The sequence below is a fragment of the Callorhinus ursinus genome, unplaced genomic scaffold (assembly GCF_003265705.2).
Source record: "Callorhinus ursinus isolate GAN/ISIS: 27379988/994484 unplaced genomic scaffold, GSC_fseal_2.0 scaffold14, whole genome shotgun sequence".
Classification (NCBI taxonomy): Eukaryota; Metazoa; Chordata; class Mammalia; order Carnivora; family Otariidae; genus Callorhinus; species Callorhinus ursinus.
Window position 1 is genome coordinate 45,433,315 of NW_027397076.1, and position 24,876 is coordinate 45,458,190.

Here is a 24,876-nt window from a genome sequence, read left to right on the forward strand (position 1 = left end):
AAGTGAGTGTGATTTGGAAATGTGCCCCGGCTCTGTTTTATTAACCTCCCACCTATGTAGCCAGCGGGGACTGTCAAGAGGCTACTAGGTCTGGCACCAGGGGGAGAAAGTGGTGCTTTGGGGCTGGACCTCAGTACCCCCAGTGTCCACCATGTGGCAGTGTAGTGCCACTGGACGGCAGGGGGCTCAGGGCCGACCAGCTTCCCAGGGAATGGGCTGCTCTGAGGAGTGGGGAGAGGCAGAGCGCTTTCCAACCTCTCACTCTGGGGACCCCGCCTCTCCTACAGAAAACACAGAAGCCGGTCCCCGTGCTCTCCCCTCTCGCCACTACCAGAGAGCAGAAGCTGTCTTCAGGCCCCATATCCCTGCTACCTTTGGTTTTAGACTTTGTCGCATTGCCACGTGCCAATGGAGCCTGATGATGGGTGCCAGGCTCTTCCTAGAAACTCAGGGCACTGTGTGGCGGTGGGGGGGTGGGTAGAGAAGGGACAAGGAGACTTTTAGACCCTTCTGTCCTTCCTACGTTTCTCCCTGGGCGGAAACGTATTCAAGCCCCTCTGTCCAGTTCTCTTCCCCTACTCTGAGCAACCTCTCTCTCTGTTGGTTGAGGCTGGTGAGTGACAGCCCTCTACCCCTGGGGTCTGGAACATCGAACTGCAAAGAAGTTTCTGCCCATGGTGGTGTCTCAGAGGGTTTACCCGTCGGGGCCAGGAGACAGAGTCAAGAGAAGCAGCACCAAGCAGCTGCAGGAGTCGCTGACCCCTCTTCTCCCCTACCCTCTATCAGGTGTCCCCAATTTTCAGCTCTTCCTACCCTCTTGCTGCTGTGCCTGGCCTGGCCCTACCTCCTCACTGACACTTACGTCAGAACCCAGCTATAAATATGTTCTTAGCATCTTAGTCACTTTCCCCAAGAAGTGCTCCCAGGTTATAAATACCCCAGCCATCTGCCTCACAGGCCCGCCCTACCACCAACCTGGTTGGGTGCTGGGGGGAAGGGACAGGCTTGGGGGCGGGTAAGAAAGGAGAAGAAGCCCAAGTGATTATCTTGCCCGCATGAGAAAAGCCTGACACAGTCTAGAGTTAGGGGCCAAGAGGATCTGGAAGCAAAGGTTTGGAAGAAGACAGACCCTCTCTTTCCCCTTTTAACAAAAGCAGAGCCAAAAAGAAAGGGAGTTAATACCGAGTCTGTATTTATTTGAAAATTTGTTGTTTTGTTCATCATGGATTTTTTTTGCATTCATTTTGCTGTTTTAAAAACATTGCATTGGCTTCGCACTGACCAGCTTTCCAGGGAATGGGCTGCTTTATCAACTTCAATGGATGAATTTCTTGGCAACCCTTTACAATTCTGCCCCCAAAGTGACTGCCTTACTTCACCTCACCTTAGTCTTGGCCCTGGGGACTGAAGCTGGAGTTGGAGGGAGAGAGGTCAGATCTAGGGGAGGGTGGCTTATAGGGAGGGGAGACACTGTGGAAGGGGAAGGAAGGGGCACATAAGACTTCCTTAGATGTTCTCCTTAGATGAAGATCTCCTCAAGGCAAAAGTGGCATGACTTCTGTGGGTTGCTCAGGAAGCCCCACAGCTCAGATCTGCAGGTCTCCTAAGGAGATCCCTTTCAGACTTTCTCCTCTGGGGTTCCTCTTCCAGGGACCTCAGACCCTGGGAGGAGGGGGTTATACGTTGAGCAAACACAGACATCACGTTACCCAAAGGACACGTGAGTTTTGCGCAAACTCGGCCTTGGGCTGCAGACAATATCGACCCCACGGTTCAGGGCTGTCTAACCAAAGGGAGGGGATGATGGGAAAAGAAGGGCAAAGGTCTAGAGAGGACACAGTCTCAGAGAAAATGCCTCCCCTCCTCATTCCATTCCTTCTTTCCCTTCTCCCTGTCCCATGCAAGTGGCCCTTGGCCAGTTCCAGCTTCCAGGCAGGTCTCCTGGATGGAGCCCTGGGGGTCAGTGAGGGAAGGCCGCCAGCTCTGAGCCATGCCTCTGCTTCCCCCTACATGTGTGCTCCCAGGATGTCAGCCTACTTGCTGACTGAGCAATGATCTGTCTCATCTCTTGGAGTGAGTATGGAGGGAGGATAAGAACAGATAAAACCTAAGTCTTTATTAGCTCTGAGACCAGCAAAGATGGTTCTGGGGGGGGGGGGAGGAGGAGGCCTAAGAAAGAAGAGGAGGAAGCCTAGGAAAGGAAGAGGCACGAAGTATGGGATAGACACAGTAGCTCAGCCCCGAGGAGCCTGTGTGAGAGAGAGCAGAAGTGGGCCAGGCAGGTAGACTCTGTGTCATCCTCGGTGTCAGCCAGGGTCCTGGCAAGAGACAAAAGAACCATTCAGTTGTCTGTGTTTGCATCACCAAGAAGACTTAATGAAGACCTTATTTATGGAGGTGTAGGCAGGGTTAAGGGAACCAAGGAGGGATGTTGAGGTCCCCAGGGACTAGCAAGAGTGGAAAGCCCTCACAACCCCTAGTGCAGAAGCAGTGATGTCAGAACCTAGGAAGAACTGGGACCAGGGGGGAGCCAGATAGGAGCTGTAGGGACAGACCACAGTCACATAGACACATGGCACCTAGGCAGAGGGAACAGGAATAAGAAATACCCTGACCTCTGTCTCCTCCTATCCTTTGATCTCCTGCCTGTGTCAGCCCTTAGCCAAATTCAGCAGGAAGCCAGGGGCCAAAGGAGCTCAGGTGGGTCAGCCCTTAAGGGGGGAGAACAGGGCACAGAAGGACAAAGAATGGATGAGGGTGTGCCAAGAGAACCTTAGCCGTCCACCAGCACAAATAAGAAAGGGGCTCAACATACAGACGAGAGTAACTTTGGACAGCCGTGATCTAATCTCCAGTGAATCCAAGGAAGGGGCTCTCTGGTAATCCAGAAAATCAGAGGAAGGGGCTGGGTCAACTCAACCTAGAGGGACGGCCATCAAGTGGGAAGAGTGGGGAAGTACAGTGGGTTATGGGATGGATTAAGGGTGGGCTATGGGTGGCTTTGCCTGGGAACTAGATGGCACTGCTCATGGCTGCAGGTGGATCAGAGTCCCTGGGTGGCAGTTGAGCCTGTGAGGCTTGCTGGATAGACTATGCCCTAGGAGAGAGACTGGTGGTCGTGAAGATGGTACAGTGACTCTCCTTAGATGAAGATCTCCTCAAGCCACAGTTGGGATAATTTCCATAGGTTGCTCAGGAAGGAGCCCTCCTTCTGGACAGAGACAGTAATGGAGTCATTCCCTCCTTCTGGACAGAGGCAGTAATGGAGTCATTCCCTCCTCTCAAGGAAGGGTACCACTGTGAAGGCATGTTTGCCTACCCCGCGTTGGGCTGCCCATCCACACATGGACTAACTACACCCACAGGCCTCGACCACCATGTCAGGTATGTCAGTCTTGACAATGTTGCTGTCCCTGTCGTAGTAGAGCAGAGAGAGGGGGCGCCGGGCCGTGGGCACACAGCATGAGCCCCCTCCCGCAGTACCTGCAGCTGTGTTGGCCTTGAGAAGGTTGAGCACCGCAGTGTGGAAGGAGGCAGCAAGGCCAGGCATGCCTGCCACATGGATTGGGCACTGCCCTGTGCAGAAGTTCATTGCATAGCCCTCAGGCTGTATGATCCAGTCGTGCCAGCCAATCTCACGGAAGTCCACAAAGAACTCTTGTCGACAGCACATCCTGGACCCATCCTGGCAGTTGATGCCTCGCCGGTGAACCCGGTGCTTGCCCCCAACTTTCACCTTGGCTGCCACAAAAGGCCTATGGGCAGCCCCACCCAGTATGATCAAGTTCCGGGCTCCTTGGCCTTCAGGTACCAGTTCCAGGGTCAGGTGCCCTTGGCTGCAGGCAGCCTGAGCTTCCGGCCCCAGGAAGAGCTGGTGCCAGCCACTCTTGGCCACCTCCAGCAGGTGCTGAGTGGCCAAGGTGAGGTTGGTGTCATGTGAGCTTAGCACAAGGATCCTCAGCTTCAAAGTCCAGGTGGTATTGGGAGGGATCTGTACAAAGAACATGAGGCTGGCCTGCTGGATCTCCATGCCACTAGCAGTTCTATCAGAGGAGAAGTGGAAATCAAGACGAGTCTGGTTGATGTTGGAGAGGCCTGTGGACACAAGAAGCCCCAGTCACCATGGCCTTCTGAGTATGAATTCTACCAGCTACCTCGTTATTCTCGGCATACTTGAACTCTCGGCAGCACTCGGCACTGTTGGCCACCCGTTCTTTCTTGAAAATCTTTTCTTTCTTGGCTTCTATGACACAACTCTTATGATTCTTCCTTGATTTTCTTTGCTGGGTTTTCTTTCTCCCACCATCCATTCAATGCAAGAGTTCTCCAAAGTTTGTCTTTGACCTCCATTTCCTTTTATTCTACACTGAAAGGAGTTCTTACACACACTCATGGTCAGCCAACACAATTTTTATGGTGGTGATTCCCAAATCTGGAGGTCTAGTCCAGACCATTTTGCACCTCTGGACTGGATGTATAGATTTGGGAATCAACAAGGTTCAGGTTTAAATTTCTAACTGCTTAATTTTGTCACATGAATGTCCTGCTGGCACATTAAAATCAATTTTTTCCCAAGTGGAAATCATTCTTTTCCTTCCTATTTACCCCCTCTTTCTGTTCTTAAAATTGGGGGCACCACTACCCTCCTTATCACCTCTAGAAACCCTATGAGTATCCCTTCATTCCCCATATCCAGTCTCTCACCCCAATGGTTCTGTCTATGTATGTCTCCCTGTCACTATTACTCTTGTCCTATTTTCTCTCTTCATCTCTGCCCTGCCCCTACTGAAACACCTTAATTGGGTTTCTATTCCTTCCACTCCCCTACAACTGCTCTGGTCAGGATCCCCGACCCTTTCCATATTTCCCAATCCAATGGTTTCGTCTCTTTACATCATCTTACTTGACCCTTAAGCAGTGTTTAACACACTTAATCACTCCCTCCTTCTTGAAATACTTCTTTCTCTTGGCTTTGGTGACTCTGGCCACTTTATCTTGGTCTCTTGCTGACAGCTCCTCTTCCTCTGTCTGACCTCTTTATGTTGAAGGTCCTGAGCTCCCTTCTTTTCTCTCTATATATTCTTTTCCAGAAGGATCTCACCAATTCCCATGGCTTTCTATTCCATCTGTATGCTGATGACTCCCAAATACATATCCCTGGCCCTGACCTCTCCCTGATCCTCAGGCTTGTATTTCCAGCTGCTGATCTGATAATCTATTTGGATATCTAGTGATATCTCAAACTTTTCAGGTTCAAAGATAACTTCTAGATTTATCCCCCACAACCCAAACCTATTCCTTCTCCAACCTAATTCCCTATAAATGCATTGCTTAAGCCAAAACCTTGATTACCCCCACCCTCTACTTTAAAATTATCTGCAAGATTTGGGGCGCCTGGGTGGCTCAGTTGGTTAAGCATCTGACTTTTGATTTCAGCTCAGGTTATGACCTCAGGGTCGTGAGATGGAGCCCTACATTGGGCTCCGTGCTCAGCATGGAGTCTGCTTGAGATTCCTCCTCTCCCTCTGCCTCTGCCCCTCCCCTCCACTTGTGTACACTTTCTCAAAATAAATAAATAAAATCTTAAAAAAATAAGAAAATAAAATTATCTGCAAGATCTGCCAACCCTACCTCCAATTCATAAAATAATTTCACTTATCCCCATCTCCTCTACTATATATTCGTTCAACCCACAGTCATCTTTTTCTCGAATTATAGCAATAGCTTCTCAAGTGGTCCACTCCTGTCCCCCAAGCCATTCTCTATATATCAGCCAGAGTGCATTTTATTACATAAATCTGATCAGCTTAATCACTTCAACTTAAGATCCTTCAGAGGCTTCCCATTGCTATTTGAATAAAATCTAAACCCTTTAACATAGAAAACTTGTATGATTAGGTATTCTGCCACTTAATGACTATATTTTACGTATACTGGCTCTTTTCTGTTCCTTGAACTCACTAAACGTGGACTCACCTCATGGCCTTTGCACTTGTACTTCCCCCTCTCTGAAATGTCTTTCCAAGATCTTTGATTGACTGGCTTCTTTTTGGCATTCATCTCAAACATCTCCTTCTTGTAGAGGTTTCTCTGACTAACCTATCTAAAGCAGCCTTCAAGTCTACCTCCATCTAATACCTCGTCCTGCTTAACTGTCTTTATAGCTACTATCACTCTCCGTAGTCATCTTGTTTTTTCATTCATTTGTTTACTATGTACTTCTCCTCCCCTCCTCTCCTCTCCCCTGCCCCTCCATCTAGAATGTAAACTCCATGAATGTAGATTATGCCTGTATAGTCTACCACTCTCTCTAGTACCTAGTACATAATAAGCTCAATAAACAATTGTTGAATGAACATAAAGTTCAACTAGGCTTCATGTGAATTGGAAAGTCAGGAATAAGGCTGCTCTTGACAGCTCTCAAAGTCAACATGACGTCTCTCATTTTTGGTCTCTCTAAGTAAGTCTATTCCATTCTTCTTTCTGTGGATCTACTTCTTCCGCTTCTTTGTCAGTTTCCTTAGGTCCTAAAATGGTGGCCCCAGCTCCTGATTCTACAGAATCTTTTATCGGCTCCTCCAAACTAAAGTGATACGATCTTCCAGTGTTCCAATTCCCAAATCTTAGATGAAAAGCCTGATTGGCACAACTAATCTTGCTATGTCACTAAGCACCCCACCATTAGAATCTCTCTCTCTCTTAAAGATTTACTTATTTATTTTAGAGAGAGAGAGAGAGAGAGAGAGAGAGAGAGAGAAGGAGAGAGACAGGGTACAAGCAGGAGGGGCAGAGGGAGAGGGAGAGAAACTCCCAAGCAGACTCCATGCTGAGCATGGAACCAGATGCAGGGCTTGATCTCATGACCTTGAGATTACAACCTTAGCCAAAACCAAGAGTCAGACGCTTAACCAACTGTGCCACCCTGGCGCCCCTAACACTAGAACCTCTTAAGTTACCTTAGTTATGGCAGACAGACACATAACCAGCAGGGGCTGTGGTATACTATTACATTGTTGGCCCCCAGTGAACAACACCTCCCAATATTCATGGTTCTGTGCAGTCACTTTCCATATTGTCCAGGCATGGCTGTGTGGCTTGACTTGGCCAATGAGACACAGGCATGCAGAGTGCAAGCAGAAACTTGTTAAGTACTTACACAATGATGCTTTGCCCTTTTGGAAGATAGCCAGCATGCTTTATTTTAAAGAAACTTGGGCTGGGCGCCTGGGTGGCTCAGATGGTTGAGCGTCTGCCTTCGGCTCAGGTCATGGTCCCGGAGTCCTGGGATCGAGTCCCGCATCGGGCTCCCTGCTCCTTGGGAGCCTGCTTCTCCCTCTGCCTCTCTCTCGCTCTCTCTCTCTCTGTGTCTCTCATGAATAAATGAATAAAATCTTTAAAAAAAAATAAAGAAACTTGGGCTAGGCTATTGAATGATGAGACGCCATGTGGAGAGCTCAGACTTTGAGGATCAGAGACCATCTTGGATGGTCCAGCCCCTAAGCTCCTGACTGAATGCAGTTGCCTCCGTGCCCTCAGCTACTCCTCAGATGGAGATAAAGAACTGTCCAGGTAAGTCTAGTCAAAGCACAAAAATCACCAATTTTCTTGTTTTAAGCCTCTATGTTTGTGCTGATTAGTTATATTAATAGGTAACTGAAACAGAAATTAGTAACAGAGGTAAGGTGCTCTGTAACAAAGACCTAAAACATGTATCCTTGGCCTTGGGACTGGGTGGCAGGCAGAGGTTGGAAGAATGGTGAGGCGACTGTTAGTGAAGGTATGAAGAGCAGTGAGGAAATTGCTCTCGGAAGCTGGAGAAAGGGGAACCTGTGTTATGTATTGGCTATCATCTGTGGTAACTTGGAAGCTAGAAATGGTATCTAACAAAGTTGTGAATTTAGCTAAAGATATTTCCAGGCAGAATGCTGAAAGTGCCAGTTGGCTTATTTTAGCTGCCTATGATAAGGCATTTCAGGAGTGAGATGAACTAAAAAAGGAACTGTTCAATTTTCAAGCAGAATTTAGAGAAAATAGGGATGCCTGGGTGGCTCAGTCAGTTAAGTGTCTGCCTTTGGCTCGGGTCGTGATCCCAGGGTCCTGGGATCAAGTCCCACCTTGGGCTCCCTGCTCTGCGGGAGGCCTGCTTCCCCCATGCTTCTCTCGCTCTCTCTGTTCCTCATGAATAAAATAAAAATAAAATCTTAAAAAAAAGAATTTAGAGAAAATATTTCCAACAGGACCTGCTAGATTGAACGATAAAATATTTTTTCATTCCTCACCTTTGTCTGGCAAAAGATTCTTTTTTTTTTTTAAGATTTTATTTATTTATTCGAGAGAGAGAGAATGAGAGATAGAGAACACGAGAGGGAAGAGGGTCAGAGGGAGAAGCAGACCCCCTGCTGAGCAGGGAGCCCGATGTGGGACTCGATCCCGGGACTCCAGGATCATGACCTGAGCCGAAGGCAGTTGCTTAACCAACTGAGCCACCCAGGCGCCCCTGGCAAAAGATTCTTAAAGTAAGAAATGGTCTTGGGGCAAAAATCAAATCCAGGGGATTGCCAGTAAAATAGGCCTCAGAGTTAAGACCAAAACATTTAATAAAGGGTCAACTGTAAGACCCTCTGTTAAGATCTAACACCTTTGTTAAAATCTAAAAAAATTAAAAAAAAAATCTAAAAAAATTTAAGATGATGTTCTATAGATCCTCTCAACGAGACAAAAGGGCTTCTAAGAGTCTTAGGAATATTGACCCATAACACCCTGACTTGCAACCTAGAGATGGGTCTGTCTTGATAAAGTTGAGTGCCTTTTTGTCTAATTGAATAGACTGTGATTTGTTATTTAGATGGCCCACAGGGTTTTACAGAGAATTTTAGTTGTGAAAGCAGCACCAGTTTGGACTAAAAGGGACAGAGATGATTCAAAATGAAAAGAAGTCTCTGGGCCCCCAACTTCTTTGGGCAGGAAGAAGGCTGAGAAAACTGCTCAGCCACAGACACAGGTCATTTCCTATTTAAAAGGAAAGACATCTCAGAGGGTGGAGCCAAGGGCTGAGACAGTAGATCTAGAAGGCAAGGAGAGCACTGGTGGGCTCTCCTTAAGAGGTGAGAAAAATCCTGCCAGGGAGCAGAACTAAGCCCTAACCAAGGGAATTCTGGATTTGGGGTAGACTGAGATATGTGCCTGGCTGGATATCAGAACTTTCATGGATCAGTGACTGTTCTGTGTCCAACACTCCCCTGTCTCCCATGTTGAACAGGTGTATCTATTATGGTGATCCTGTCCCTGTGTCAGCATTGTTATGTGCGGTGTGTGGGAGGCAGATAACTTGTAGTTTTAGGTCACAGGCAGTGGTGTGCTGGTAAATGTTTAACAACTGGATTCCAGAGGGAAATAAATCCCAATTTGTAGTGTTTGCCAATTTCTGTGGTATAAATTCTCCCACCACGGCCAATTTCAAACTATTAATGTGACATCACTGGATGCGGAGTTGGGAGATGTTCATAATTTGTTCTCAAGAGCCAGTAGGAGCCAGTTCCAGGACATCACTGAACACCCCCACCTCAGTTTCCCCAGAGTCCCAAGCTCTCTCTTCCTACCTCCAGCAAGAACCAGACTCAGGTCTTGCTTTCACTATTGTGTGGATGGATGATAGCTTAAATTGGAATAAAAACTTCAAGCTAACATGTTAAATGCAAAAGGTAGAATCCAGGTATCAGTCATTCTCACTTCTAAATGTCACCTCAGATCAGGCCCCCTCCAGCTGAATATTGTACTCATTCACTGATGAGCAAATATGTGGAAAGCGTATAGACTTTGAAGTCAGAGAGAACGGTGTTTGAATTCTGCCCCCTGCAAGCTGTATGACCTTGGCCACGTAAATGATCTTCTTTGAGTGTCAGTTTCTGCTTTCATACCATGGGAATAATAAACTCTACTTTATGGGGTGGTTGTGAAGATCAAATGAGATGAGGCAGGCATACTAAATGCGGGTGGCCATCATGATTGCCACAATGTTGCCACGAACTGGTGTCAGGGATACAAAAGTGAAAAAACAAAAACAAAAACGAAACAAAAACCCAGAATCTTGGTTTTCAAAGGAGTCATGGTTCATGGTCATCTGTCTACCTTGTGCTCATCCACTCCAAGCTGCTTTTCAACTCCAAATGCAGTTTACTCCTTCAGACTTTTATTCACATTTTTCCCTCCGTTTAGAATGTTGTTTACCATTCTCTACCCCTTGAAGCCAAACTTATTCTACAACGCCAGTCCATTTGCAGTCTTCTGAAAGACTTCCCTGTCTCACTAGGACCCAAAGAATAACCCCTGGCCTAGCAAGCTCTGTGCCCTCCTCTCGCATTATTTCATTCTGCCTTACCTTCTAATTAATGTATTTCCAGAAGCGGCAACTACATCCCTCATGGGTAGGAACTGAGTCTTTGATTTCTTGCTCTTTCCTACCTTAACCTTCTAAGAACATTACCTGTATTTGTTCATTTAATTCTCTCAACTATCCTCTCATTATCCCCACTTTACAAATGAGAAAACCATTAACAACCCAGGTCACACAGTAATAAACAGCAGAGCAAGGATTTGAACCCAGGCTTCTCTGGCTGCAGTTTGTGTTCTTAATCATAGGCAGGGGTGCCTGGATGGCTCAGTTGGTTAAGCGTCTGCCTTCAGCTTAGGTCATGATCCCAGGGTCCTGGGTTAGAGCCCCGCTTTGGGCTCCCTGCTCCGCGGGAAGCCTGCTTCTCTCTCTCTCACTCCCCCTGCCGGTGTTCCCTCTCTTGCTTTGTCTCTCTCTGTCAAATAAATAAATAAAATCTTAAAAAAAAAAAAAAGAAAGAAAGAAAGAAAAAGAGTTTCATGTTCTACCGACTGAGGCAGCCAGGTGCCCCAATAAACCTCTTTGTGCCTCAGTTTCAGTATCTTTTTTTTTTTAAGATTTATTTATTTATTTTGAGAGAGAGTGTGCACCTGAGGGTGGGGAGGCAGAGGGAGAGAATCCCCAAGCAGACTCCCCACCGAGCTCGAACCTCTGGGTTTAATCTCATGACCCTGAAATCATGACCTGAGCCAAAATCAAGAGTTGGATGCTTAACTGACTGAGCTACCCAGGCACCCCACAGTTTCAGTTTCTTTAAAATGAGATAACAATAGTATTTGCCTCACTGGATTGTTGCGAGGATCTTAAGGAGTTATTGTATGTAAAAAACTTAGAATAATGTAAATATGATTAAGTGTTAGTTATTTCTACTATACACTAGTTTCTGGTGATAACATGAGGACTAAATGACAGTTCCTGACCTCAAGGGGTCGACATTTATGGGAAGACAGACTTCACAGAAAACTTGGAAATAGGCAATTCCACACAGAGTTCAGGTTCAGGGTAGGGGTAGGGGAGCCACCAGAGAGGGAGCCCCTCACCCTCAGGTCAGGGTGGGTTTTTTGAGGATGGAAGTCCTGGGTCTTGAAGGGGGAGGGGAGTAGGTGCTGACCAGGGGAAAGGGGCCAGGAATGGGAAGGACCTTCCAGACCCAAGGAAGAGCTTGCAAGAAGCTCAGAGGCCAAAGAGATCACTTTATGTTCTGTTTCTAGGGTCCTGTCTCCAAATTCTTGACTGTTTCTCCAGCTATTCACTAAATTCTCCAACTCCTTTTTCCTCTCTGGAAGTAACTCTTCCTTCTCCTCCATCTTCTATCCTTTGTCTACTTTTCTGAGTCCCATTTTGACCCTGTTCTGATGTGAGGACCCAAGGTATTAAGATGAGGGAGCAAGGGTAGGCTGGAGGAGTATTGTAGTCCTGGTGTTTTACTTTTTCCCTTTTTACTCAGATGAGGCATCTGGCTGTTGGGGGAGACAGGGGCCAGAGAACGGACAGACACCCTAGCTCCCAGCCTCAGGGTCCAGGCCCAGGAAGTGGATGAGCTCACGCCACAGCCTGTGGAAGTTTGTGGGAGCCAGAGGACATGCAGGCAGGCAGTCTCAAAAGAAGTGAAATCTACCCGCTTCCCAGCTGCCCACTGGTCAAGTTTAAATAAGAGGGAGCAGGGGGTGGGGTGAGGTGTGGGAGCCTGGCATTAGGAGATTACAGGCCATGGCAAGCAAGAGTTGGGAGGGTTTGGGGGAGGGAGTCAGGGCTTAGGCTGGGGAGGAGACTTTTCCATCCTTGGGGGAAGATCTATAGGACAGGACCCCACCTGTGTCAGCAAAGCTGATGATCTCATATTCCTGTTCCCCGTCAGCCTCCGGAAGCGTCCCCTGCGGGGGCCCACGGAAGCGCTGCATCGCAGTCCTCAGAGCAGCCCTGGACACAGGCCGGTTCAGTGTTGGGCGCTGGCTGAGGCGCAGTTTGTCCAAGATGCTTCTCTTGGCCAGGTCAAGAAGCAGCTCCCGCTGACGATCCAGGTCCATGGCGGGTCCTCCACATGCCAGACACTGGCTGTCAGCTCTGGGAATGGCCACCGGGGCTGGAGCCAGGAATAGGAAGGCCAGCAGTAATGAGGAGATCATTGCTGGGGGAGGCCCTCTTTCAGTGATACGGTTGAGACAGAGCTGTAAAACTGGGGCTCAGGATCTCAGCAGCTGCGGCCTCACCTCCAACCTGGCCGCCAGGGGCCCTGGAAGGGGAGTGTGTCCAGCTGGCATGGCTCCTTGTTGCAGGGGATAGAGTCGCCAAACATCTGACTTGAGAGATGAAGCCAGTTACAGGTAGAACTTGGCAGAAGCCTCCAACACATAGTCAGTTAAAGTACAGAGTGGGGGATGTGAGAGGAGGTTGTTTAGTTTGGGGAAAGATATGTCCCTGGGCCAGTGCTGGGAGACAGTGGGTTACCCGTGGAAGCTGCCAGACCTGGGGACAAAGGTTAGAGATGAAATTCCTCTTCAGATCAAAGGCCTTGCTGGGAAGCCTGGAGGAAAAGGGAGAGATGAGAGGTTTTAAGACAGAGCATTAAAGAGTGACTCTCAAACAAGAGGGGTCCTTGGCAGGACACTTTGTGTCATTGTCATGCAGATAACAAGAGTTTCATTTTCCTTTGCCAGGTACTTCTCAAAGCCCCACTGCCCCCTTTCTCCCTTCCTGAGGCTCATAATGCAGACTCCTTTGTTAGCCACCGCTCCCCCCTCCATCCCCACCCTACTGGGCTCAAAACTAGCCAGTATGAAGGCTAAGGAAAAGGAGGGGAAGTGTTCTAGCCAGGTCTTCTGTATCCTCAGGGGAAAGTCTGAAGGTGGGAAAGGGGCTTGAGAGCTAGCTTTGCTCACCCTTTGGGGACTCTTCTATTTAGGAAAGGGGATTTTGAGATTTCTCAGAATCCCTGGTTCTCCAAAGGTCCTCACCAGTGGCTCTTCAGGGAAGGGCCTGTGCTCCCACAGTAGGGATTTACCTGGCAGGAATGGTGGGTGGAGTTAGGAGGATGGGTTTTTATTTTATTTATTTATTTATTTATTTATTTTTAAGATTTTATTTATTTGTGTGTGTGGGGGAAGAGAACACAAGCAGGGGGGAGAGGCAGGCAGAGGGAGAAGCAGGCTCCCCGCTGAGCAAGGAGCCTGATGTGGGACTCCATCCCAGGACCCTGGGATCATGACCTGAGCCAAAGGTGGGCGCTTAACCAATTGAGCCACCCAGGCGTCCCAGGAGGATAGGTTTTTTAAACCAGACGACCTTGGTCAAAATTCTCTCTCTTCCTTTTATTAGCTGTGTGACTCTAGGCAAGTTACTTGAACTTTCTTGCTTTCATTTCTTCATTGGAGAAATGGGAAACATGATTACCCATGATTCCAAAATCCAAAAGACCCCCATAATACACTTTTCATATGGTGAACTGAAGAGAGGGGAGGTTATCTATGATCTTTTAAAAAAATGTACTGAGACTATTTATACATTTTTACTCCAGAAATATCAATTATTTGATTATGGGATACCCCTGGGGGTATTATATAATATACAGTATGTGTATCATTTTACCTTTCTAAAACTTGAAATTTTCTGAATTCTGAAACATGTCTGGCCCTATGGACTTTGAATATGGGATTATAGATCTGTAATGATTATTTCAGAGTTTTGAGATTTAAATAATTTTGTAAAGCACTTACAGTGGCTGGCACATAGCAAGTTCTTAACAAAAATTTATTATTTCTGCTATGCAGGTTTGTCTGTGGGCCAAATATTTCCACCAATATTTGCCCTTCTGGGCTCTTCTTTCCTAGATGCCATGCCCCTAATCTCTGTCTGCAGTACAGTCACTTAGCCAGTCATCTTTGTTGCTTACCTTATATTCCTAGCATTGCACACAGTGCCTGATCTATTATATGTGTTTAAAGGTGTGGGAATTTTGCCCCTGTTCTACTGAAAATTAACCAAACATCCACCGTACATGTTTAAGGCACACAGCACATAACTTCTCTGTAGCTTACTCAATCTCCCTTACCTCTAACAACCAATTGCTCCTTGTTTCCACAGCACACTGAACATATCTCTATTTATAGCACTTACATTGTACTGTAATTATTTTTTTGCCTACTGCAGTTCTTGCGGCATAATAAATATTTAATAGCCAAATTCTATCACTGTAAGACTACAGTTCTTTGAGGGAGTTGGTCAGTAAATGATCCAAGTCCATCTGACCAATAACTTAAATTGATTCTGCCTAGAACGGACAGAATGGGGGAGGTTGCAAACTCAAATGACTCTTAAGGAAAAGAACTGTATCTTGGAAGGGGGTGGTAATAATGATTTTAATAAGATGGACTTAAAACTTTTTATAGAATTAAATTTTTACATCTGGAAAAAATGGACATCCACCTACTACGTGATCTTTGTCCATTTATACTACAAATATTTATTGCAGGAGTTACTGTCCTAAGTGAAAGGCTATTTTGAAAGTGCTCTGTAGACTCAAATTACTTTAGAGTAATTAGTATTATGTTTAAATCCTGGGTGAATCTGACAGGCTTCATGGACTTGAGGACTGAGGATCGCAGTGGATCTGGATTGCTGACTCGAGACACAGGTAACGCGGAGGGAGCGAACGAACGAGCGCGCTGGCGTGTGCGTGTGTGCCGGGGAGGACAGCGTGTGGGTAGTCGGGGCGAGTGGGTGATTAGGGGCGTCTGCAGCAGTGGAGAGAGGCACAGAGGAAGCAGGGACGCGCGGGGCGCAGGACGCGCTGACGATTACGCCTGACGTGGTGACGTAGCGCGCAGGCCGCAGCGGGGGGCGGACTCTGGGCCTTTCTTCCCTTCTGATTCTCCCCCTCCCCCCTTTTCTCCCTTTCCGGGTTTGGTTCCCCCCTTTTCTCCCCCTCTCCCCCTTCCTTCCCAAGCCCCTTTCCCCTCCCCCGCCCCAATCCCCCCTGCTCCCCCGCCCTGGGCCCTAGGGAAACCCCCGCCGAGAAGAGCCCGCCCCCAGAAGCGCGCCGCCGCCGGCCGTCGGGGCCGAGCCGCAGCCGAGCGGCCGTGGGCCGGGGCGGCGGGCGGAGACGCTGGCGCCCTCCCCGCTACGGCCCGTGTGAGGTGAGGCCACCTCCCGGCCGAGGGGGCAAGCGGCGTGGGCAGCCCGTGGGGAGGGGGCGTGGCGGCCGCGCGGGCTGGCGGGCGGAGGACCCCCCGGCCTGTGTTCCCCGCGCTGGAGCTACCCGGGCCTGGGGGCGGTGGGGCAGGGCCGGAACCCACAGTGAAGGACGGCCCCGAGGCCCGAGACGCCCCGAGTGTGCGCGGGGAGCGCAGGCGAGAAGCGGGGGAATGGGGGGCGCGGGGCAGAGGGCGGGGGGCTGGCGCCACCTGTGGCCTGTGCGGTGGGACCTAAAAACTGTTGCGCCCTTGTAGTGCTTGGGGGTGACTAGCTCCATGTGTTTCTTGGGTTTCCGTTTTCCTGCGAGCATTGGAAAAATGGGAGGGAAAGGTGTTGAAGCGTTTCAAATCATGCCGGTATCCGAGTTATTAGAGGACAGGGATCCGAGTTGGAATGTACAGGGAGATGTTTCTGGAGCTTAAAAGTTGGGCCTACTTTAGGCTCATAACTCACTCGTGAGCCTCTTAAAACTCTTACTGATTTTGGTGACTCCACAGAATAATTATTCACTCAGTAAATTGTTCTTGGATAATGATGAGACATGTTTTCCAGGTTTATTGAGAAATAATTGACGTATATTACTGTTTATGTTTAAGGCACACAGCATGATGGTTTGATTTACGTATATTGTAAAATGATTGTTGAAATAGAGGTTCAGCTAACATCCATCATTCTTGTATAGATACCATAAAAAAAAAAGGAAAGAGAATAAAATTTTTTTTTCCTGGTGACGAGAATTCTTAGGATTTACTCTATTAAGGACTTTCCTATAAATCTCATAGCAGGGGCAACCATAGTCATCATGTGGTACCTTACATCCCTACTACTTATAACAAAATTGTTCCTTTTGACCGCCTTCCTCCAATTCCCCCTCACCTTACCCTCTGCCTCTGGTAGCCACAAGTCTGATCTCTTTTTCTATGAGCTTGGTGTTTTGTTTTTTTCGTTTGTCTTTTTAGATTCCACATCTAAGTGAGATCGTACACTGTTTCTTTCTTTGACTTACATGCCTTCGAGGCCTATCCATGTTTGTCACAAATGGTAGAATTTCCTCATTTTTTATGGCTAATATTCAATTATACACCCCCCCAACTTTATCCATTCATTCATCCATGGACATTAAGGTTTTCCTGTCTTTGCCAATGTCAGTAATTCTGCTATGAACATGGGGATTCAGATGGCTCTCCGAGTCAGTGTTTCTGTTGGTGTGGGAAAATTTAAATTCAGATCCCAGTTGGATGAATGTTCTTGTATAAATTTTTTTTCAAATAGACTTAACTGAAATAGAGAAGCCTGAGTTCTGTCTGATGTTGGTGGGCACATGGAGACTGGGGAAGAAGGAGGTGACAGGTTCTACTTCCCGAATATCACACATTCCTAGCATTTTAATTGTATTTTTGAATAGTTAGATTGGCACTTGAATTAGTTGTTAGTGGCTCCTCTTAATTTCTCATGCATTTTTTTTTCTTCCTTTTCTCCTTTCTCCAGTATTTCCTTTTTTTCCTCTTTCTGGAGACTTCAAAACAAAAATGACTTAAATAGGGTGCCTGGGTGGCTCAGTTGGTTGGGCGACTGCCTTTGGCTCAGGTCATGATCCTGGAGTCCTGGGATCGAGTCCCACATCCGGCTCCAGGCTCTGTGGGGAGCCTGCTTCTCCCTTTGACCCTCTCCCCTCTCATGCTGTTTTTTAATCTCTCTCTCAAATAAATACATAAAATCTTTTAAAAAAATGACTTAAGTAGGGGTGCCAAGTGGTAGGTTAGGTTAATTCAGTTCACTTTTTAGTTGTATTTTTCTTCCCCCATTGCTGTTCTCCATAGGGTTGAGAGGACAGAGAATCTTTCTGGAATGTCTGATGAACTGTCAGCAAAAGTTAAATTTCACAGTTACTGTTCCAGCTGTCTTTGTGTCCACTGTAAGATCTATATTGTAGATCTCCACTATTTATTTATTTATTTATTTTAAAGATTTTATTTATTTGAGAGAGAGAGAGCACAAGCCAGGGGGAGGAGCAGAGAGAGAGAGAGAAGACTCTCCGCTGAGCAGGGAGCCCAATGCAATGCGGGGCTCATGCAATGTGGGGCTCCATCCCAGGACCCTGAGATCATGACCTGAGCCTAAGGCAGATACTTAACCGACTGAGCCACTCAGGTGCCCCAATCCCCACAATTTAAAACAAAAATTAAAAAATTCGGGTATGTAAAAATAGGGTGCCAGGTATTTTTTAATGGAAAAGAGGAGTCTGAAGGGGAAATAGCTTCCTTGCTTTTTCAGAATAAAAACCAAAGACTTTACAATTGCCTTTAAAGCCCTAGATCTGTAACACCCTTTCCTCCCCAGCATACTCCTTTGATCAGGCCCTTCCTTGAGCAGCCAGGCTCACTTTTGCTTGCCTCAGGGGCTATGCATTTACTCCCAAGATCTTCCTGGATCATTTTTTCATTATAAAGCCGCATAACTTTGTCCCCTCACCTCCTTCAGTTCTTTATTCAAATGTCACTTGAACAGTGACATTTCCTTGGTTATTTAAATTGCAACCCCCCTACCCTTTACATAATTCTCTATCCTACTTTTCTGCTTTATTTTTCTCCTTACTCTTAGCAACCTATAATGTACTTATGTTTGGTGTCCCCCACTAGAAAGTAAGCTTAATGAGAGTAAATAGTCTTGTTTTGTTAATTGCTGTGTCCTCAGCACTTAGCATAGAACTTACCATGCATTGGGTGCTCAACAGTTTTCTCCTTGTCATGAATTTTTGATCATGATTGGTTGTCCTTGGAAGTGTGGAATGAATTTTCACTAGGATTTTGTGAGGTACTCATTGGAAGAATTTGAGATTCTTTTTCTGTCATTTCTTGCCACATTTCTCTTTTTGACAGAAGTCTTGTGCTTTCAGCTCATTGAATGAAAGCACTTTGAAGGCAGAGAGGATGAAGCATAGGGGATCTTTGGTGTTGGTGGCCCTAGAGGAAGATTATAGTAAGATCTCATGTGACTAGAATTTTTACCTCCCGCTTCAGGCTCCTCCATTGATGTGTGTTCACTTCCCTGATGAGACAGTTACCATCCTTACCTCTTTGGCCCCAAGGCACTGAACAGGCTGGTTCCCCTTTGAATTTTTCAGTAGACTGAAGATGTTAATATTTACAGTGTGGGCTCTATGGGTTATATTTTTTCCCCCCATTCATGTGGAGCTGGTTGAGCTAAAAAACTATGAGAATAGCTTTCTCTAACGATGATGGAGTGGTTCATTCTAGGGAACATCTGATCCTTTTATTCATAAATCCATTTTGGGGGGGCATTTTTAGCAACTAAATTCTATATTAAGTCTGAGGAGAAAAGGGGCAGGCCTCCTGAATTCTGTGGATTATCCCTCATTTTTTCCTTTCTCATTTCTTGGTTGGTGCATTTGTTACCTTTGTTGACCTTCTGGCTAGAGTGGCCTAGATGAGGTTTCTCTTTGTGGCAGTCCCGGCCACTCTTCTCCAGCTTAGGAAGGCAAAGGGGGTTGAGATAGGGGTTTTAACACTTTGTGGGAATGCTGGTGGCAAAGCTTAAAGTTTTTGCTTACACCTTTGCCAGGACATTGAAAGCTGCCAGGCCTATGAGAGAACAGTTTGTGGGAGGGTGGAAAAATTGGGGATCTTTTTTTTTTTTTAAGATTTTATTTATTCATTTGAGACACAGAGATACAGACAGAGAAAGCATGAGTAGGGAGAGAGGCAGAGGGAGAAGCAGGCCCCTCGCTGAGCCAGGAGCCCAATGTGGGGCTTGATCCCATGACCCTGGGATCATGACCTGAGCCAAAGGCAGATGCTTAACCATCTGAGCCACCCCAGAATTGGGGATCTTGTATCTATTTGGACTGGATGTGGTTCTGGTATTAGAGTAAAGAAGTAACAGCGTCAGAAATAGATTAGTAGTTCTTATTTTGTGAATAATTTGACATAGGTAGTTTGATAAATATTTCTATTAAACTTCTATTGCCCTCTTTTAAATCCTTTCACAAAGTTTCTAGGAAGTCTTTCTCATGCTCTAGAGATACTTAACCATTTCTATACCATGTTCTCAGCTCTGATAGATAATACTGAGTACTGACAATGTTTCAGTGTAGGTAATGATTTCTGAATGATGCAGTGCTTATTCCTGTGCCAGATCTCTTCATAAACTCAAGGAAAGTTTTCAGGAAAAAGCATATTTTGAGGAAGGGATAAAAAGTGTTGCATTTTGGTTGCATGATCCCAGGAAGTGCAGAGGAGAGAATTTTGTGAAACAGTGTATGCTGTTTTTTGTTTTGTTTTGTTTTTTTAAGGTTTTTCTATGCCTCCTTGTAAGATTGGATAAGGGACTCTGAGTGTCCTTGTGTGGAATGTGCTGCCAGTTTACAAGTAGGAAAAATAACTGAATGTGTATGCATGAATACAGTTGGTGGGTCTAATTTTAGAGACCTTCTTCACACACAGTGGTCTCAGTATTTTCCTCCAGCTGTATCCTTATTCTCTGTGTAGAAAACATTTGACTTAATAGTCTTTTAGCGGTTGATTAACTTTTGTTCTTACCATGGTTGCTAGTTTATTTATTTATTTATTTTTGTTTTAAAATTTTTATTTATTTGAGTGAGAGAGTGAGAGCAAAGCAAGAAAGACAGAGAGCATGAGTGGGGTGAGGGACAGAGGGAGAAGCAGAGTCCCCCCTGAGCAGGGACCCTGGTGTGGGGCTCGATCCCAAGACTCCAGGATCATGACCTGAGCTGAAGGCAGATACTTAACCAACTGAGCCACCCAGGTGCCCCCATGGTTGCTAGGTTGGCAGTGTAGCACGTGTCCCATCTTTCCAATGAAGTTACTCTGTCATTCCTTCCTAACTTTGAGTTTATTTCTGAAAACAGAGATAGGAAAGATTTCTTAACCTTGATCTGTTTTAACTCCTTTTTGAGTTCCCTTAGATTTCCTTAGCATATATCTGTTTTTGCCAACACTTAAAATTGATGTTGTTGGGGTGCCTGGGTGGCTCAGTTGGTTAAGCGTCTGCCTTTGGCTCAGGTCATGATCCCAGGGTGCTGGGATCGAGCCCCATGTTGGGCTCCCTGCTCAGCAGAGAGTCTGCTCTCCCCCACCCCACCCCCATGCTTGCTCGTGCTCTCTCTCTGAAAGAAATAAAATCTTAAAAAAAAAATTGATGTTAAAAGCTCTTAATTACAACAGTCTCCACTGATTTCATCATTTTCACTTGGGAAGTATGATAGGAGAGATTCTGGGATGCTTACTAAATCCAGGTGTTCTTTTGATTTTCTGCAGGGTCTCTTATGAGTTGTTCAGTTGTTTGAGCCTATACTGGGAAAGCTGTTTCAGCTTTCTAGGTCTGACAGTAAGTTTCCCAGAGTGCTTTCCTGTGCTTTAAAAAAAAAGAACTTCTCAAATTGGGAACCCCAATTAGAGATGAGAGAAAAGGTGCAAAAGCCTCAGGTAGTCATGTCTCTTAATAGTGAAAACACTTCTGGTGTTTTTAAAGGACTCATTTTATTCTATTCCTCAGTTTGTTAACCACAAAAGCATCAAAAATCTTTCATTCCCTTTGATTGCTTCCTTACTTGTTCACATTCTGACTTTTCTAAATTGTCAAAGACTTCGATTTTTCTTGGGAAACAATTTGCAGTCATTTTTGGGTATTTTCTTGGGGAAAATAATGACACTTGTTGGTGTTCCTGTAAGGTCTCTTCCCTCAGACCATTGTTCTGATTCTTCCATTTCTCTGATTCTTCCATTTTTCTCTAGGTGTTTTATAGCTTTTTTTTTTCAATTGAATATCTCCAAATCTTTTACAAGCAAGTAAAAACTATAATTTGGTACCCATACAATTACTCAAAGGTTCTGAAAGATCTCAGCTTAAGTCCTTATCCTATAGAACTAGAATATAAGAATAAATGAAGCATTAGGTTTTAAAAGAACTCAGTTTATTTCTAGTTGGCATTTGTTAATTGTGAGTCTGTAGTGGGAGAAAAAAAGCTGGTCAAGTTTTGGTCATCTTCTATCTAGATTTTTTGGAGATAATTTTGCTCCTGTTATTAGTCTTCTTCTTTTTTTTTTTTTTTTTTAAAGATTTTGTTTATTTATTTGACAGAGACAGAGCGAGAGAGGGAACACAAGCAGGGGGAGTGGGAGAGGGAGAAGCAGGCTTCATGCTGAGCAGGGAGCCTGATGCGGGGCTCGGTGAGCCGAAGACAGGCTCTCAGGTGACTGAACTTACCCAGGTGCCCCAATCATTACTAGTCTTTTATATAGTTCTTGTCTGATGTACGAACTATAGACTGTTATAAGTTCATTAACTAGTTTCCTTTGCCACTTTGTCCGTTATCTTCCTTGTATGGATGCTTTTGGTATATTTCATGTTGATAATATTTGTGTTTCAGTGTTTGTTATTACTAATGATCAAAACCATATTCATATCTGCAAAGCACTTTCTCTTTCCTAGAAGCTCATTGGACCTTAAAGGGGTGTCAGGGGCGCCTGGGTGGCTCAGTCGTTAAGCATCTGCCTTCGGCTCAGGTCATGATCCCAGGGTCCTGGGATCGAGCCCCACATCAGGCTCCCTGCTCGGCAGGAAGCCTGCTTCTCCCTCTCCCACTCCCCCGGCTTGTGTTCCCTCTCTCGCTGTGTCTCTCTGTCAAATAAATAAATAAAATCTTAAAAAAAAAAAAGGGGGTGTCAACATTTATATTAAAAGACCAAATTTTCCAGGTATGTGGTTCATAATTTTTGTGGGGCAGTGTTTTTGTTGCAAATGTCAGTTGTAAGAATTTATGCATGGTTTTGGCATGTGAGCAACATTATGGGCATCAGGTAATTCTTTGTCCCTTGGAGAACTAGGTGGATTAGATTTGTGAAAGCTTCTATAAGCTTCGTAACAGAGAATTAGCAGGAAAGTAATCAAGGCAGTGACAATTGAAATTTAATAATGAATACATTTGAAATACATTTTCTCCCTAAACTCACAAATTGTTCTTTTTACTTACTCTTCCTTTGTGACTGTGCGAAAAGGGAAGAAGAAAATCTAGGACAGTAACCAGCTGATAACTTCCAGGAAACAGCGTGCTATGGGTAGGTAGCAGGTGAATGTATACCCACACAAGAAGTGGGCACTTAGTGTTTCTAATGCTGTTGGTGGAGGCAGCTCCCAGCAGCCATCAAAATCAATGGGAAGAACATGGTAGACCTTGTTCATCCTTTTTATCCTTATTTTATTCAGTTTTTCTGCAGCATTTGTCACTGTTGACCCCTCTCTTGAAATGTTTCAGTGACACTAATTTCTTTTCCACTTGCATTCCTGGCTCTTTTTCTCCTTCTCATCTCTTAGTGTGTGTTTTCCTTAAGATTTCTGAATTTTGGCTCTCTCTCATTCTTAAACTTTAATGGCATAAGCATCTTTTGGAGAATTTGTTAAGGCTTACAAAAGCCTTCCGGATCTGGCCCTTGCTAGCCTCTCTGACCTAACTTGTATTACACTTAACTGTTCTTACAGTTAAGGCCCCCAGGGCCGTTGTACTTAAAATTCCTTCTGCATGAAATGTTATTCTCCCAGATCTTTACCTGCCTTACCTCTTCTTATTTTTCAAGTCTCAGCTCAGATGCTTCCTGCATAGATCTTCCCTGACCACCTATACAAAATAACCTCCCCTTTGTGCTTTATCACGTTCTTCTGTTTCATTATCTCCACAGCACTTACCACTATCTTAAGTTATCTTGTTTGTTTTCTTGTCTGTAGTCTGGTTCACACCTAGAACTTAAACCTTATGGGAACAGGGACCTTACTTATTTTATAATTGCTGTATTCCTAGGACCTAGAATAGTCACTCAATATGCATTTGTTGAATGAATGAATGAAATGTGGATTCCTGGGTCTTAACCTCCAGAGATTTTGATTTAGTAGGTTTGGGATGGGGTTTGTACTTTAACAAACATTCCAAGTGTTTCTGATGTCTCTGGTCGGTTGTCTTGGATGACATTTAGAAAAACCTTGCTCTACACAGTCAGCCAGTCTCATACACTCTGATGGCTTCACTTAGCATCTGTTACTATAAGCTGACAACTTGTGAATCTGTGTCTCCAGTTCTGATCTCTCACCTGAGCTCTAGGCTCATTTCTTCAGTGGTCTCTTCAATATCTCCATTTGATTGTCACCTAGCATCCCAGATTCAGCATGACTAAGGCAAAAATAATTTTTCCATGGAAATTTTTTCTTCTGAGTTCTTTTTTCTGTTAATGATACCACCTAGGTGCATAAGCCAAGAAACCTCGATGTTAAACTCGAGTCCTTACTCTTTAACACCCAGTAATTATAAGTTACGTAGACACTTAACTCTTCAGTCTGTCCTGAATCTTTCCATTTCTCTCCATTAGCATTGCCACTTTCTTAGTTCAGGAGACCATCCTCTCTCATCTGGATAACTGTGATGGGCTTGAACTGGCCTTCCTATCCTAGTCTTGCTCCTTCTAATCTTTCATTTAGTTCTGTACTCTTCAGCCAAAAGAAGATTAAAGTCTATAATTTTTCTGCTGCTTATAACCTTTTTTTTTTTTTAAGATTTATTTATTTGACAGAGAGAGACACAGCGAGAGAGGGAACACAAGCAGGGGGAGTGGGAGAGGGAGAAGCAGGCTTCCTGCAGAGCAGGGAGCCCGATGCGGGACTCGATCTCAGGACCCTGGGATCATGACCTGAGCCGAAGGCAGACGCTTAACCGACTGAGCCACCCAGGCGCCCTGCTTGTAACCTTTTAATGTCTTCTTTTTTGCTCCCCGTACAAAGGTTGTTTTTGTTCTGTTTTGTTTTGATTTGTTTTAACCTGGGTGTTTTAACCTCACCTGCCTTATATTTTGCTGTCTTTCCTTTGCTTTCAGGCTTAGGCATCAGCTACAGATAAATTACTTGTTCTTTCACCCTCCCTATTCACCTTGCTGCCTTGGATAAACCATTGTTTCCTCTGAATGCCTCTGTTCCCCAACACAACAAGAACAAAAACCTTCACTGGTTTGGATATCATGTTCTGGAACCCTTTCAAGGCATCCTAAACCTCTTATTTTTTCTGTCTGTTTTGAACCACTTTCCACAAAGCTGGGTTCCCCTTTGTCTTTACCCTATCATATTTCTCTCTTTATATTCCATTCTGAGTTTCTGCTCACACTGAAGTTAAATTTGCTAGGATCGTGATCTCTCCTGTGCCAAAAGAGCTCTCTAAAACATGTGATTTTTGTCTTACTCCTCTACTAACTGTAAGGAAGAGAAGGAAAGAAAGAAAC

The 24,876-nt window shown here is 45.4% G+C and overlaps 2 protein-coding genes across 7 annotated transcripts in view; one reads left to right on the top strand and one right to left on the bottom strand.

The window, feature by feature from the left end:
- Positions 1-1,100: 1,100 nt before the first annotated feature.
- Positions 1,101-12,669, bottom strand: INHBC (inhibin subunit beta C). 3 transcript variants are annotated; one of them, XM_073900905.1, is made up of 3 exons: positions 12,204-12,666; positions 3,484-4,095; positions 1,101-2,318 (listed from the first exon to the last, which is right to left on the bottom strand). In XM_073900905.1, the coding sequence occupies exons 1-3, from the start codon at positions 12,514-12,516 to the stop codon at positions 2,170-2,172; spliced, it is 1,074 nt and encodes a 357-aa protein (XP_073757006.1). In that variant the 5' UTR covers positions 12,517-12,666; the 3' UTR covers positions 1,101-2,169. The 3 variants fall into 3 exon arrangements, 2 of the variants coding, with proteins under 2 accessions (XP_073757006.1, XP_025739256.1); XM_025883471.2 differs by having other exon boundaries at positions 2,264-2,318; positions 3,320-4,095; positions 12,204-12,669; XR_012380826.1 differs by lacking the exon at positions 3,484-4,095 and having other exon boundaries at positions 2,183-2,318; positions 12,204-12,340.
- A 2,661-nt stretch (positions 12,670-15,330) lies between these two features.
- R3HDM2 (R3H domain containing 2) overlaps positions 15,331-24,876 on the top strand; it is a 156,466-nt gene continuing 146,920 nt past the window's right edge. For all 4 annotated transcript variants that reach the window (XM_073900789.1, XM_073900788.1, XM_073900787.1 and 1 more), the window contains exon 1: positions 15,331-15,522. The gene's annotated coding sequence lies outside the window, so the exon portion shown is untranslated. The remainder of the gene's footprint in view (positions 15,523-24,876) is intronic.